This window comes from Poecilia reticulata, linkage group LG4, assembly GCF_000633615.1.
Source record: "Poecilia reticulata strain Guanapo linkage group LG4, Guppy_female_1.0+MT, whole genome shotgun sequence".
NCBI classification, from domain to species: domain Eukaryota; kingdom Metazoa; phylum Chordata; class Actinopteri; order Cyprinodontiformes; family Poeciliidae; genus Poecilia; species Poecilia reticulata.
In genome coordinates, this window is record NC_024334.1 from 4,516,895 (window position 1) to 4,533,394 (window position 16,500).

The 16,500-nt window shown below is 44.1% G+C and overlaps 2 protein-coding genes across 3 annotated transcripts; one reads left to right on the forward strand and one right to left on the reverse strand.

Moving 5' to 3' along the window:
* Positions 1 to 644: 644 nt before the first annotated feature.
* Positions 645 to 5,318, reverse strand: LOC103463190 (interferon-induced protein with tetratricopeptide repeats 1-like). Its single transcript, XM_008406411.2, has 2 exons — positions 4,996 to 5,318; positions 645 to 2,398 (listed from the first exon to the last, which is right to left on the reverse strand). The coding sequence occupies exons 1-2, from the start codon at positions 4,998 to 5,000 to the stop codon at positions 1,102 to 1,104; spliced, it is 1,302 nt and encodes a 433-aa protein (XP_008404633.1). The 5' UTR covers positions 5,001 to 5,318; the 3' UTR covers positions 645 to 1,101.
* An 891-nt stretch (positions 5,319 to 6,209) lies between these two features.
* Positions 6,210 to 16,066, forward strand: trmt1l (tRNA methyltransferase 1-like). 2 transcript variants are annotated; one of them, XM_008406412.2, is made up of 16 exons: positions 6,210 to 6,315; positions 7,117 to 7,221; positions 7,314 to 7,376; positions 8,069 to 8,182; positions 8,257 to 8,321; positions 8,774 to 8,930; positions 9,002 to 9,122; positions 9,200 to 9,279; positions 10,499 to 10,751; positions 10,825 to 11,037; positions 11,728 to 11,918; positions 13,246 to 13,312; positions 13,381 to 13,544; positions 13,618 to 13,683; positions 15,470 to 15,596; positions 15,685 to 16,066. In XM_008406412.2, the coding sequence occupies exons 1-16, from the start codon at positions 6,255 to 6,257 to the stop codon at positions 15,872 to 15,874; spliced, it is 2,037 nt and encodes a 678-aa protein (XP_008404634.1). In that variant the 5' UTR covers positions 6,210 to 6,254; the 3' UTR covers positions 15,875 to 16,066. The 2 variants fall into 2 exon arrangements, with proteins under 2 accessions (XP_008404634.1, XP_008404635.1); XM_008406413.2 differs by lacking the exon at positions 6,210 to 6,315 and adding an exon at positions 6,359 to 6,684.
* Positions 16,067 to 16,500: the final 434 nt, after the last annotated feature.

Sequence of the window (16,500 nt, forward strand, 5' to 3'; positions counted from 1 at the left end):
GCCGGCGTCGCCTTTGGTACATTTTTAAGAATCTGAAAATCGTTTTTAGAATGTTTACAAATGTTGGTTAAGAAATATAATTAAGTTGAATTTAATCCTGTTTGTGTTTTAATTTATGAATAAAACATTCAGTCGGATTTCTGTTGGGAGAAAAATGTTCTGTAAACCTTGCAGATTTTATTTTATTGCAGGTGATCAGATTATTTTAAGTTTTTAGACAGAAATGTCAGGTCTGGTCGGGGCTCCTTCTCACTCCGTCTGCATCAGCCTGAGGTTCTGCTGGGGTTCTGGTCGGGTTGGTTGCTTCACAGCAGCCTTCAGGTCGTCTGGATCAGCGGTTCTGGTGTTTCTTATCTTCCTCTTATTGATCCATGAGGGGGAAAAAAAAATCTGAATTATAATATCATCTCTGCATTGTTCAGGATTAAACCCATAAAATGAAAATTGTTCAGGATTAAACCCGTAAAATGAAAATTACAAAAATGTTTCATGTAAAATTTTCATTTTAATTTCAAATGTTGAAGCATAAACAGAGTAAACGGTTAGCAGAGCTGGAAAAGCTGCAATGCAAGCTGATTGGCTGAACTGGTAAATAATAAAATACTGCCGTCATGTTTATTTTTTTAAATTATACAGACAACGGATTGCAAGTCTTTATATTTTATTGTTTACATCAGAATAAAAAGTGAACACAGATTATATCAGATGGATTATGATAGACATTAAAACTAGATTATTAAATCTTGACCCTTATGAACGAGTGAAGCTGATTAGTGGATTAATCTCCCGCTCAGGTTGCTGTTAGAAGAGCTTTGCCGCCATCTGGTGGTCGAAGTGTGCAACGGGCCGACCGCATTAAAGTTTAACTCCGTAAATAATCCTAAAATAAAAACTTAGAAGATATTTATCATCCTATGAATAATGTATGAAAACAGGTGAATGTTCCCATAATTCTAAGTTATTTATCATTTGGGTTTGAAGCTTTTTAGCGAATTAAAATTATTAATACTAAGGAGCAAAATGTAGGGTTAAAGGTTAAAACTAGAATATTATTCAGACGGTCAGAATGATCATTGGATCTGATCTTTGAAAGTCTGGCTTTCACACAGTCTGGACACCTTCCAGGTTTTCCAGAAACTCCCGGATCTCTGGGCACATTCTGGACCGTCCGCGGTCTCGGATCCTCTCCAGCGCCTGGATGCTGTTCATCCGGGAGAAAGACTCGTGGTTAATGGCTGCAGCCTTCATGTGATACTCAATCGACTTGTTTCTTTCCTGCCGGTCGAAGTTGAGGTACTTGGCGTAGTAGTTGTAAACACACTGTTGGTCTGAAGGATCCAAAGATTTCTGCAGCAACTCCTTGTAGATCTGATCTGGTTTCGTCAGCCCACGACCGGACTTGGCCCACACACTTGCAAAGTCCAACTTCTTTGGTAAGCAAGACTCAGGGTAGCCAGAGATGACGTCCTCCAACAAGCCGATTGCCCGGTCGAAGGTTCTTTGACTTGGGCGTCCGTTTCTGGAAAAAACTATCTTCCATTTGTAGGCAAGAGCGGCACATCTCTTCAGGTACCGGGAATCTGGATCCTTTGTCAGGGCCCTTTCTGCCACGTCGATCACATCGTCGTAGGATTCGATTTGTCTGAAGATCCTCAGCAGAGGTTTGATGCCACTGTAGCTGCTGACAGGGTTCAGTAAAATCTTCTCGGACAACTCCAGTGCTTCCTCTTTAACTCGCTCGCCTCTCTTGGCTCGTTGTTTCAGGTCGACAGCAGCCAGGTACAAGTTTTCTGGATCTTCTTCTCTGGCTACCCTTAGGTCCTCCCAGACGTCAGGCTCTGGTTCCACGTCGCGGTGTTTCAAGGTGCTCAGCAGACAGATCATACGGCTGCTCCGCCACTCCACGGTGTCCGGCTGCATCCGGATGGCTCTCTGGAAGAGCTCTRMAGCCTGCTGCTKCTTCTCTTTATCAAACATCATCAGGGTCCAGGCCTTTTCAGCTAAGACCTCTGGGTAGAGATCTCCCTCCTTCTTCCTCATCAGGCCGTCCACCTTTGACAGGTAGTCTTCACTCTTCTCATCTTCTCCCAGGTGATGGTGCAGCCAGGCCAGATTCCCAAAGTTCACCATCAACCAGGGACCTTCATCAGCGTTTTTCTGCCTCTGGAAGGTCTCAGCRGCCCGGTTGAAGAGGTTCAGGGCGTCTTCAGAGGAGCCCAGCTGGTACTGGATGAAGCCCTGCAGGTTGTAGACGTGACCCAGCCAGACGTTTCCCTCCTCAGTGCCGACATCCTCCAGGCGATATCTGATACGGAACAGGTTGCTCCTGCTGGGGTCCAGATCCCAGGTGAAGTGGCACTCCAAGGCCTTCAGTCTGGACTGCAGACTCTGAGGAGAACTGATAAAAATCATAAAAACAAATATTAATGAAGTTAAAGAGCTTTAGACAGTGGGAATTAAAAATACAGCAAGTATCATTTGTGCTTTCTTCCACTAGTTTTACATTTCTCTATTCCTGCTCCTGCACTTTCTTCTTCTATCTGACTTTCTCAGCTCAGAGCTGCACTAAATGTATGGTTAAGAAAAAAAGTTAGGATAGGTCTATTATAAAGCATGTTTATTACAAAATTTGATTTACAAAATCATTCTTAGGCAATGAGATTTTAGTCTGCTCAATCCTTGTTTTAGGGCTTCTTGTCACTTTAAATCCAAATAAGCTGATAGTGGCAACAGTTTGGAAAAACAGAAGTGGAGTCTCCTGCACAACCAGTAAGAATGCAGCAATGTAGTAATTGGATAAAACCCAGAGTAAAATACTTAAATTAATAATAATAACTTATAGTTAGGCCAATAATTAATATTGGTTTAACCAGTGGTTGATGTTGGTTTGATTATAAGAATATTTAAACTTACTCTTACACTTGTGGAAATACCTAAAAGGTGAAACAAGTAACTGCAACTCGGTATCATATAATTAGAATAATTGATTATTATTGGTTTCTATTCAGAGGTGTCTGTAATAACTCACATTATGACTATAATAAGAGTAACTAATAAGTAATGGTTATATTATAAATGAATGCTAAACCAGAGAAACTAAAAGGTTATAAATGTGATTTTGACATTGAACTTGAAATGGTGTAAAATGTTGTAACTGTAATTAAAGGTCACTGATGTTGTGTTGGAGGTAGATGGTAGGTGAAAGGTCAGGGGAAAAGAGGAACTGATAAGGAGAGCAGAGGTGACCAAGGCCTTATTGTTAAACTTCGACTTTCCTAAGAAAAGAGAACAGACATCAGGTCATAAGGTCTCCAAGGTGATGGACATGAGATCATCTGTCCAAGCAGTCAGCCAATGAGAGGCACAGCAACAAAGCTAGCCAATGCAAACGCACCAAAAGGTGGATAAACCCTTTATAAGGTGGGTGCAAAAGAGGAATCATTGGTTGGATCCTTCAGGCAGCTTGGAGCCAAGATGGAGATGGACAAAGAACTCTGCAGCTGAAGAGCCGGGGCCACAGAGCCGGAGACTGTTCTGCACATGGGGACCAACCCGTTAGCTTTTTTGTATTTCTTCTTATTTGGGCTGGAGCTCAACTCTGCTGTTGCGATTACAACAATAAGATGAGGGACTAAAGTCTTTGTTTAGTTTGTTTTGTTTTTCCATCTTTGTTTCATAAAATCTAATAGTAAAAACATCCACGGACCAGCCGCCATGTTGGAGCTCCGGAAACAACCCGACCAAAACATGAAGTCAGAAAACCTGCTGGCCCAAAGTTTCGTTTCAGCGCTGAGGTTCCGATGCCAGGAAAATGAAACTTCCAATGATCCCAGAGCCCCGCAACATGTGGCTTCAAATCGCACTTCTCTCAACAGCTGGGTTCAGACCCCCAAAGACAAAGACCAAGGCAAAGAGGAAGAACTGGTGTGTTCCTTCCGTGGGACCAGGAAGATCGTGAGACGAGGAGAAKGGAGCTRCAGAGCTGCAAGACAAGAAGCTGAGGACCGCTACGCGCATGAGGAAGTCACCCTGAGGCCCGAGACCTGCCGCTCTAAGTCAGTACTCTTCCTGTACTGGGAACCTCCTGCTGCTGCAACACCTTCTTCATCATCAGGCCAGTTCTGGGGTTCAARATGCCAAACTCTGTCCGTCTCTCTCAAAGTTTCCCTCTTTTAGTTCTCAGAGTCAGCATTAGGGAAAGATAGGTAGCTTTTAGCAAAACAACACCCTTGGGACTCGCCCGAGTCACTAAAACCAACCTGGTTCAGTAACAAGTTGTAATAAAGAGAAAGAGTGACCGTTAACAGGTGAAGCTCTGTGAAGCTAGTTGGTTGCAAGCTACTCAATCTGGCTAATTCACAGGGTGAAGAAGGTGGGACATCTGGATGGAGGTCGTTAGAAACCAGGCTAGTCTTTCTCGATGCTTAAACAGAGTTTACTCAGTTCTGAACAGGGTAAAATCCCATCAGATTTAGAAAACTCAAWTTACCCGTTAGATGGAGAGCTGGCTGCACATCTCCCTCCTCTGAGAAGAGGAAGTAGAGAGAGAGAGAAGGGGAGGGAGGTGTTGCGCAATAACAAGGACCTTTTAAAAGATTATTTTAAACAATAAATAACTGACTACATGTAAAAGTTCCCTGTAATATGCATCTCTGCTGTTCTGTGAAGATGTATTAACTGTTTTCCAACATAAGCAGGTTTATGTGTAAACAGAGTAAAGAAGCCATGGACCCTGATGAAACCTCTGGACACGAGCTGTTAAGTTACGACCCGGTAGCACAAGGTTTTGGTTATAATCTTCCAAGACAATGTATTTCTATAATTAGCTCTGGTAAAAATAACAATAATAAATTAACGGAATTATAAAATGAATTTTTCCTTATCGTTTCTCCATCTGACTTGTAGTAAAGCTCCCCTATATCGTAGTAATATAAATACAAAAATAGGAATTATTGGTGAAAATGTGAGGTTATCGTCATTAACTTCATCACTCACCTCATCTTGCAGCTGTTTTCTCTGTAGATCTGGAGGTTTTGTCTCTTCTGGAGTTTTTCTGACGCTCTGGAAGAGGCGCAGCTGCAGACTGGTCGCACGGCGCTCGACCTGAGGTTTATTGTCGGGATGACGTCACGCGGTGACGGGCGAAGCACAATAGAGAGAGTTTATAGAGAAGAAGAGAAGAAGAGCGACGTCGCTTCAGCCAGACGAACCTTAAGTTTCATTTTTCTGGCATCGAAACCTCAGCGCTGAAACGAAACTTTGGGCAAGCAGGTTTTCTGACTTCATGTTTTGGTCGGGTTGTTTCCGGAGCTCCAACATGGCGGCTGGTCCGTGGATGTTTTTACTATTAGATTTTATGAAACAAAGATGGAAAAACAAAACAAACTAAACAAAGACTTTAGTCCCTCATCTTATTGTTGTAATCGCCACAGCAGAGTTGAGCTCCAGCCCAAATAAGAAGAAATACAAAAAAGCAGAGTGATGGTCAAAAATCAAAAGGCTATGTTCACTAAATAAATACATATATAACTTAAAGAATAATACACTTTTTATATACTTTGGTCAAATCTTTAGAATTTATCACATCTGACTCACACTGCAAAATAAATCAATTTTATGAGTACATACATATTCAGCTGTTACACAAAAATTGTTTTTATCACGAATCCATTATTGTATTAATTTATTTATGGAAACAAAGTAAGACAACTGAACAGTCCATGAGCCGGGAATCCTGTTTCTTTTGCTGGGGTTGTGCGTCTTACGTCATCACGTCGAGTGTAAATGTAGCTTTCTGTCGGTTCTTCCTGCTTGTTTTTCTCCTTTCTTATTTGGGCTGACATTTAATTTAATGAAGCCGAATGTTCCACAGAGCTGTTCTCATGTCTGTGTTCTTATATCTTAGTTTTAAGTCTCATAAATTGTCTGGAATTTTGAATTGAATTTGGCGCCTTAAGATTACGTGTTAACTAACGGTCACTTTAGAAGCCCGCGCCGTTGATGCTCCGCTTGAATAATAAAACGCCTCTTTTAAAATAAAACCTTACCTGATAAAGTTAATTGCCATAGAATTTCAAGATAGTATCTCTACTATAATTTCGGCTTGGATCATATTTACTTTACTGATTTAGGAAGTAAGTTTGAGGGACAGTCTCTTTATTTGCGTTCTTCGGCGGACTCCGCTTCGGAGTTACGCAGTTTACGTACGTAACTCCGTACGTCAGAGCACTTCCTGGTTGCTGCTGCAGCTGGAAATGGCGGAGCTGAAAGAGGCGGACGCTTCTCAGCAGCACCAGGAGGACGGAGGCATCAAACGTCAGTAAAACTGCGCTATTTTACCGTTTGTGCGCTCATTTTGCGGAGAAAAAGCGCGCTTTAAATGAATGCTTTAGACGCTGTTTTTGCTGCGCCGTGAGTTTAGGAGGAATTGAGTTTTTAAGTGCGCAGCGGGACGAGGGCCTCAGCGCGGAGCTCCGCCACTGGGCCTAAACAGTCAACAACAGGAGGGATGGAGGCTGGAGGCGCAGAGCCGGACGGCCAGCAGCGGATCTGCAGCTGCAGGCGTCAGTGAAGCGCTTTCCCCAGGATCAAATCAATTATTATTATTATTATTATGAATATTTAATGCGAGGCGGTCTCACCACGGAGCTGCGCTGCAGGACCGCAGAACCGCTGCGCTGAAAAGTGCGCACCTTTTCCAATTTACGCACAAAAACTTGACATAAACAGAACTGGAGGGACTGATGGTGTTTTCCAAGTTTAATCCATATATTCGTTGGTTGGCATGAAATTCTGATATTAAAAAACAAAGTTGTGCATTAATAATTACAATTCTAAGATATAAACAACCTTTTTTTTACTGTATTTACTAACTTTATTTATCTGCAGAAGCAACAGGTGGGGGAGGGGTTTGTTAATCTCTGCTTTCCTCTTATTGTTCAGTTTTAGACCATAAACCGTTATATGTCATAGTTCCATGATAAAAATCCTAACATTCAACATTTATCAGGTCCAGTCAGCTGAGAGTTTCTCATTCAGATTTAATTTTTTAAATATGATGACCTGGTATTTCTGTTTTTTATTTTTTATTTTAATCTCTCCCGTCTGGATGTGAAGGTGATGAAGACACCGGAGAGGAAAACTCTGCCGGCGCGGCCGCCGCTGCAGAGCGGAGCGACGCTGCGGCTGATGGCGACTCCAAACCTTCAACCACGACCTCCGGTAAGTCAGCCAACCGTCTGGTGTCACCGGCTGGCTGGGAGCGCTGCAGACGCAGGACGTAACGGAGTGTTGGGGTTTCCTCCTGCCTGCAGACAGACACATCTCCATCCAGACCAAACTGGAAGGACTGGAGATGCTGGTGGACCTTAATGGTGGTGAGTTCAGGTCCTCAGGAATTTCTCTGCCTTTCTTCTTCTTTTTATTCTCTATGGAGGAACAAAAAACATGGATGTGGATAAAATATTAGAAGTTGACTAAAATTACATAAGAGTCATGAAAGAGGTTAAATTTAAAGTTTAATAGAGAAAATGATGCTGAAATAATCACGTTCAGGCTCTAACTCAAGAATTAAAGGGGCAGCGTTATGTTTTCAAGGCACTTTGCAAACCAAGTCACTATGTTACCTTCAGTTTTTATGAAAATGCTATATATATATATATATATATATATATATATATAATATGGCTTAAAGAAATGTTACTTCCTGATTTAACGCCTTTAAACTGGGCCTCTGTCTCTTACAATGAGCTCAGCAGCTCCATCAGCTGTTTGCTAATTGCTACTGGCTAGTCTGAAGGAGCTGAGTGGGGGAGGAGCTTTGCCTCGTAGGCGGGGCTACGTCCACCCAGGTGTTTAGCACAGCTGAATGGTTGCCATGGAGATCAAAGGATTTCTGAAACATGCATGAAAGAATAAAAACTCCAGGTTTGTTTCTGATGAGGGAAAAACTTTTTGACATGATGGAAACCTGAAAAAAAGGCTAATTTCTTCAAATCTACACATATTTTATAAAATGCGGATGAAGAATAATTTCTCCAGCTGATGGTTTGTCCTGTCTGTCCTCCAGCGGGCCGGAAGTCCTGCCCTCTGTGTCCGGAGGAGAAGTTTAAAGCGTGCTACAGCCACAAGCTGCGCCGGCACCTGCAGAACCTCCACTGGAAGGTCTATGTGGAGTTCAAAGGTAGGACAGCAGAGAGACGGATGCAGCCGGCAGCTTCAGCCTGATGCTGACCTTTGACCTCCGTCTCCCTGCAGGAAGCAGGATGTGCATCTGCCACCTGGCCTGCAGGAACCCCAAGCCCAGCCTGAGCGGAGATCAGGTGAGGCGTCTCCCTCCACTCGTCGTCATGGACGGTAGAACCATTTCAACTGGCGCTGGGACGCCATTTTCATTTCTGATCATGTTAATTGCAGGATGAGTTTTAATCAGTTTAATTTTAATAATCAAATTAAGAAACGTTTCCAGTCTAAAAACATTTTAAATAGTTACAGTTCAGCTCTCCAGGTTCTTCGGCCTTCAGTAAAGAGTTTCAGGAGGTTCTGATCCAGTTGGTTTAGGAACATCTGACCTAAACCAACTGGATCCAGAATGAAAAATCTCAGCAGATTGAAGGTCCCATAAAATGTTCTTTTATCTGTATCATAACAAACTTTAAGAGAAAAGTTATTCTGTACGCTGATGACTCAGCGATCTAAAACACAACTTCAGTAGAAAAATGCCACCAGACTTTGAGAAGTTCCTGAAGCGGACCGGGTCCTGTCCGTCCTCCAGGTGTCGGGTCGACACATGGCCCACTTCCACTGCGTGGTGTGTTCGGTCACCATCGCCCGGAAGACGGACATGATCAGCCACCTGAAGCGCCACTTCAACAAGGGAGAGACGGAGGCCAGCTACCCCGGCGGCTCAGACGCTCAGACGGACGAGCCCGGTGAGCGCCGCCGTCACAGCCAGCCTGACGGAGGCGGACACTCCGCTCACCATCCCGTTTCTCATCCGCAGCGCCTTCGGGTCAGGCCTACGAGATCCTGAAGGAGCTGGGGACCAACGTCCAGCTGCTGCCGAACCACAGCACCCCGATGAAGAGCGACACGTACTTCAACCGGAAGATGAAGACCAACAGGTGGAGGCGGGGGACGCCGCGTCCGTTTCTGAGTGAAAAGCATCGGCCGAAGCTGAAGCTGCGTGTTTGTGTTGCAGGCAGCTGGTGTTCTGTTCGCTCGCGGTTCTGGCCGAGGAGAGGAACCCGCTGGAGTGTCTGGATGCTTTTGGAGCCACAGGTGAGACGAGATGAAACAGAAAAACGCTGATCTGGACAGAATCTGATGGGTTGACACATTTAACAAACTCTCACTTAAAAATGTCCCACAATGACAAAACCTTTAAATATACAACCTGAAATGAAACTATGAGCTACTTAACCCTTATGATGGGTAGGATAGACCTGCCTTTATTCTGAGGAACTGAAGGTTTGTCCTGCAGACATGAATCCTCTGCTCATCTAAGTATTCCTGGTGTTTTTCCTTCCACTGATATCTTCAGCTTTTCCTTTGAGTGAGCCGGTCTGGAGCCATTATTGTTTTTACACAACAAATACCTGCAGTACCTTGTGGACCAGTAGGGGGCACTGCAGCCCACAGCCTGAGGTCCAGCAAACTGTCTGCATGTGAAGAATCAATCGTTGGGTCAGTGCTGTGAGAAACAGTTCCTCTGTTTTAGTTTGATGATCAAGAACTGTTTTCAAATGATTATTTGATTTATTAAAGGAAAATGGATCATCCATCCATCCAAACTGAGCTTAGATGGAAAAACTACCTGAAAACTGGCAGCATCAGCTGTTTGTGATAACTGGGAATAAGTCTTTTACTTTGGAGGAACGGTGACTCTTCCTGTTTTCCAGAACTCATTTAATTCAGCCGCTGTGGAGAGTTTTCAGGTCAGACTGTTCAGCTCTATTTCATTTATTTCTACGGCGCCGTAGAAATAACAAATGTCTGGAGGCACTTTATAAAAACCCTCATTTCAATCCAATCACACATCAGGGCATTAACGTCAGTTTATTATTCAAATTAGTCCAAAAAGTTTCTATGGAAACCCGGCAGAGCATCGAGTCGTTACCTGGCAGCATTCACTCCTCCTGGACCAGCAGGGGGCGCCAACAATCCGTCGCACGGCGCATGCATGCAGCGACAGTGGAGAGGAAAACCTTAGGATGACTTTCTGAAGGCAGACCTTCATATAGAGCAGGAGTTTCTTAAAGAGACAGAGGCCCAATTTCAAGACATTAAACCAGGAAGTCAAAATTCTTTGAAGTCAAATAGCATTTTTATAAAAACTGAAGGAAACATGGCAGCTAAAGGGCCTGAAAAACAAACGGCCCCTTTAATACACCACACTGTAAAACAGGCCGGTGTCGGCTCTGTGCTGCTCAGTGGAACGAGGTTCTGGAGTAAATGACCTTTGGGTCGGAGTAACTGAGTGGGTTCTGCTGCTCCGCAGGCATCATGGGCCTCCAGTGGGCCAAACACCTGCGTAGCTCCGTCAGAGTGACCATAACGGACATCAGCGACACCTGCGTCAAAATGATCAGAGAGAACTGCCAGCTGAACAACATCCGGGCCGACGGCGGCTCCCGAGGGCCGCGGGGCCCCGACAGGGCCGGCTGCGAGCCGGAGACGGCCCCCGTCGCCACGGTGGAGGTCGCCAAGATGGACGCTAATGTCATCATGCATCTGCGGCCGTTTGACTACATGTAGGTTGACCTTTAAACCCATCCTGAAGAGTCTGATGTCAGTTGTAAAACGCTCTGACCTTTAACCCTCCAGCCACCTGGATCCTTTCGGCACGGCCGTGAACTACCTGGATGCTGCCTTCAGAAACGTCCGGAACCTCGGCATCATCTCTGTGACGTCCACCGACACGGGCTCGCTGTACGCCAAGTCGCCCAACGTCACGCTGCGCCACTACGGCTGCCACATCGTACGCACCGAGTACTACAAAGAGCTGGCAGCCCGCATGGTGGTAGCCACGGTAGCCAGGTAGGCCGCCCTGCTCAGGCCCAACGCCTAACGCAGATCAATCCAGCCACCTGTGCTGACCTAACAGCCTCTCAGAGCTCACAGCTGCCGTTACGCATCGACACGCCGACCAGCGAAAGACGAGGTTTCCATGGCAACAGACAGAACAACAGTAACATTTTTAATCTTCCTGGTGTTGCGTTGCGTTTCTAGCCCACATGTTCATGTCTAAGTTTACTAGGTCACAAATTCACATAACGAGTTTCACCAGTCGCTCGTCTGGATGAGGAACTTGTCCTCACTCAAGTTCCACAGGAAATAAGTGGAGAGTTTCTACGTTAACGTTTAAAACTAAATGGCTGCCTTTAAACCTTTCTGAATATAAAAACCTGGAAAACCGAGAATCTTTAGACATGTTTGAGTCAATAAAACATGATATGGGCTGTAAGGGCAGTGACCCGGGGCGGCATCAGAAAGGGGCGGCAGGATAACGTATCTTCTCTCTGAGTGGCTCCTGTCATGGAGTAAGTTTCCCTTCGCTGCTGTTCTGGGAGACTTTACCTGTTTTCTGCTGTGGAATCAGATGATTGGATTTTAACTGGTCGGAGAGCCACAGGAAGGTCTAGTGATTAATGACAGCGCTGCAGTGTGATTAATCTGACCATAATCTAATGAAGCCAGTCAGTGAGATGTTCCTGTGACGTCCTGCAGGGCGGCGGCGCGCTGTAACAAAGGCATCGAGGTTCTGCTGGCCGTGGCTGTGGAGCACTTTGTGCTGGTGGTGGTGAGGGTCCTCAGGGGCCCGACTCAAGCAGACGAGTCGGCCAAGAAGCTCCGCAAACTGGTCCACTGCCAGTGGTGTGAGGAGAGAGTGTTCCTGAAACTGGGCAACATGGTGGACGGTGAGCTGCGTTCAAACGGCCGACGACTCGCTGCTGCACACCTTAAATCAGATAAATGAAACTCTGACCTGCTGCACCAAGTAGAAAATGATTGTTTTATCTCGGTTCACTCAAAAAGGAGGTGGATGTAATTTACAGAAAACGAGCATCGTTCAGATGCAGCTGCTGTTGGGAAAATGTTGTTAAATTGATATTTATATGTGTAAAATACATTTTTCCTCATTACCTGCTGTTAGTGATTTAGTTTTTGATAAGCTTGGTTAGTGTAAGTTAGCTCTACTTATTCAGTTCAGCTAAATTTACTCTGATTATCTTAGTTTATGTTAGCTTGTTCTAATCTGTTTTAGAATCTAAGCTTACAGATCTATGCTAATGGAGAAACGACACATCAGTCACACTGTGTGCAAAATACACATTTCCTCATTTATTTAGTGCACAGGTGTCAAACTGCAGCCCTCTGCTGCCCTGCAGCTTTTAGATGAGCCTCTGCTGCAGCACCTGAGCAGCATAATCAGGTCATTAAGGCTCTGGAGGCCCGATCCACACCAGGAGGAGGAAATGAAGCCGTTTCATTCCAGCGTTTTCTACCTGTGGCTCATGTAGAAACTGCAGCACAGCAGAGGACTGGAGGTTGAAACCCTGATTGTCCCCGTCTTTCTCCAACGGGGATCAGTTTACAATCAAATCACAAGCTGGGCCTGCTAGCTTGTTTTAACTTAGCTTAATTAATTTAGCTTATATTATTGACTTGATTTCTTTGATTAGTTTGATTTTTGTCTTGTTTAGTTTCTTTGATTAGCATCTAAACCAGTGTTTCTCCCTCCTGTCCTGCATGTTTCAGGTGTTTCCTTCTGTTTCTCTGGGTGACCATCAGGCGTCTGCAGCACCTGATGGTCATTTGATCAGCTGCTCTGGATCAGAGGCTCATCTAGAACATGCAGAGCAGGGGGGCTGAGGACCAGGGGGGGAAACACTGATCATAGCTTAGCTTCAGTGATTAGCATTACCATAGCATTAGCTTCACTTTAACTTCACTGTTTGTGTAGCTTAGCTTTTTTTAAGCTCAGTTTTTTGTTTCATCTTAACTTATTGGAATATGTTGGTTTAACTTTGTTTAGTGAAACTTTCTTAGCGCATCTTCATGCAGCGTCTAATTTATTTTAGCATAGCTTAGTGTAATTAGCTTAGACTCATTTAGCTGGATTTAGCTTAAAATAAATTATTTTATATAATGTGTGTAGAAACCAATAAGAATTGCTTTTGCTGCATTATGAGGAAACCAACTTTGACTTGCAGGATAAATTCTGTTTTAACTCCTTTTCTTTAGACACCGTTCCCTGTAACTGTCATGGAAGTCTGCCTGGAAAGACGGCGGTGCAGCTGGGGCCTCTGTGGTAAAACTCGGGGACCATAAATCAAAACTGAAAGCTTCTTTCTAAGTAAAACCCGGCTGTGTTTGCAGGGCCGGCCCTCTGTTCAACACCGGCTTCCTGAGGAGGATGCTGTCTGCCGCCGCGCAGCACAGCATGGACGACATCCAGCCGCTCGTCAAAACGCTCATCTGCGAGTCCGAGTGCACCACGCTCAAGTCGCTGGTGCACGGGTCGTCAGCGCTCAGTAACCAGGGTAACCGCCTCAGCTCTGACGCCGCCTGCTGCACCTGCGGCATAAAACGCTGAATGTTGTGTTTGTGCTGCAGTGGAGTGTGGAGTCGTCATCAAGACGCTGCAGGGCGGAGAGGATGGAGGTCCAGCTGATCAGGCCGGTCAGTTTCTCTGCTTTTAGCTCCGTCTGCCCAGGAAGCCGCAGCTGTCTCCTAAACGGCAGTGGTTCTGTTTGTCCTGTAGAGGGCAGCGTTGGAGAATTCACGGCTAAATGTTTCCCTGCAAACTAAAAGTTTCTGGGTTTTTTCCAAAACTCTGTCTGCATGTTGACTTAGGGAAACTTCTGCAATCATTGATTGTTCAGTTTTTATTTTTTTAGTTTTACAACCATCTGAAATTCAGTGAATAATAATTATAATCATGTAAATAATATTTAACACAACTGAATAAGAAACAACATTGAATAGCTCTACAGCCAGGATGGGTTTTATTTCCCAAAAAAATCATAGTTTTTAAAATAGTTCTAATAAAGTTTTCCACATTTTCTGCTTTTTATTTATTTGGCCAAATAAATGTGTAAAGATTTTTTTGATTCCTTTACAAACAGTCACCAGAATACAAAGTATTTATATATAAATATGTATAAAATCCCACAGTATGTTTTGTGCATCAGATAATTAAATAAATGTAAAATAAAACGGTGCCAGGTGGAGATGAACATGAAAAACTGCTGTGGTTCAGCAGAACATCAGGTTTAGATGTTTAAAACATTTTCTTTACGGTTTTTAAGAACTCAAACATTATGTGCAAAACTAAGAATCTTGATTTAATATAAGATTAAATCTTTATATTTAAATGCTCGATCATAAAAGCTGGATAAAGTAAAAGCTTGTGCTGATTTGTTCATGGTTTCTGTCTGCCAAGGTGAAAACCGCCTCAGTGTTTCTGTCCTTCGCTTCATGTTGGACATTAAAGTTCAGCCAAATCTGCAGCAGCAACTTCAAACGAGGCGATTCAGATTCTGCGATTCTGCTGAGCTGAACTTTGGTTTTCTGCAAACGAAACAACTTGAAACAATCTGACTCCTTCTCACAGGCCAGCATTGTTCTCTGACTGGAGTCAATGTGTCTCTTCCTGCAGAAAGATTCAACTTTTCATGACTCGACTGAACCGACGGCTCAGGTTTACTGAACATCTGCAGTCAGAACGTTTCATCGGGAAACTTTTCATCTACAATCTATTTTTACATTCAGCTTTGATCTTAGCTGAGAAATCCAGTTATTTTCCTGCCGCACATTTTAGTCAACTCTAGTTATCTTTAGTTAACTCTAGTTATCTTTAGTTAACTCTAGTTATCTTTAGTTAACTCTAGTTATATTTAGTTAACTCTGTTAGTAACAAGCCGTTTCATCCATGCAGTGATTCTTAAACCTGTTTAAGTTTAACAGCTTCAGTTTAATACTTAGATTTCACTAAAATAAGTTTTATTTGACCAATTTGTCATGTTAAATTCATGTAAATTATATTCATTTTATTTATTTCAACAGGTTTTTAAAACAATCAGTAGGACAGGAGGAGGTGAAGCCGGGTTTAATCCGACCTCTTTTCTCAATTTAATGAGATATTAGTTACAATAATTAGCAGAAATTTGTAATAAAACCATGTTAAGATATTCTTATGCCTGTTCAATATGCTGCGTTAAAGAACCATCCAATAATTTATATTACATATATAAAATTATTACAAACTATAATAAAAAAAGACAAGAAAATCTACAGAAAATAAGAAAAACAATATTAATAATGACAGAATAATCATCAAGTCTTTGCCAAAGTGCAACTATAAATCCCTCATAAGTTACATAAGGAGTAAAACAGTAAGATAATAATAATAATAATCCTCTAATAGTGGTCATGCAGACGTAAATGAATGTTTGTTTTCCTGCAGGGAAAAGGAAAAGCGTGGAGGAATGTGGGAACGTTGTGAAGAAGCTGAAGCCGGATGCGTCTCTGGATCATCCTGCTTTCTACTACAGCCTCCACCGGCACAGCATCCGCCGCATGAACATGCCCAAGTCAGGCTTTTCCCCCAGCCGGCTCCTTTCAGAACCCGACCCGACCCGGTCCGGCCCGCCTGACGGTTCTGCTGCTCTGCCTTCACAGGTTGAACAAGTTCCTGCAGTACCTGACGGAGGCCGGCTTCAGGGTGAGCCGGACCCACTTCGACCCGACCGGGGTCCGGACCGACGCCACGCTGCAGCAGTTCAAGTCCGTCCTCACCAAGTACAGCGTGCCGACCGGAACCAGCGCCGGCGCCGGCCAGAGCGCCGCCAGCTCCGAGAAGGCGGTCTGAGCCGGGGACGCCGCTCTGCTCCCTGACCCGGTCCTGATCCGGTCCTGACCTGGTTCTGACTGCACTGATGGACCTTTATTAGAGCACAAACTGATGAGAATCTATTTAATTGAAAACAGTATTTTAATCGTTTCTCCGTTTTACCTTCATTTGTCTCTTTACATCCAGAATAAAAATCTTTTCTGAAAAGTATTTTTTTGCAGCTGCTTCGTACGGAAACGGCTTTCACGTTTTCCCTGAGGCTCTGAAGAGCCACATGAGTGAAATAAGTAATTATTGATACGACAGGAGCAGCAGCTTTGACACCTGGTGGTGGGCGTGGCTATGTGGGCGTGGCTGTGTGACGTCACCAGGTATTCTCCAGGGAAGGTGACGGGCTGCTGGCTCAGTGTGAGGAGGCGGGTGGTCAGTCCTCACAGAGTTTGGAACATGATAATCAAAATGAATAAATCGATAATTGTGACAGAACAAAGAAAAGGCTTGGAGTTGATTGATACAGATGAGATTCTCTGAGTTACCCAGTGCTCCATTTCCCCTCATGTCCCCTGGAGCCTCCATGTCCCCTCATGTCCCCTGGAGCCTCCATGTCCCCTCATGTCCCCTGGAGCCTCCATGTCCCCTCATGT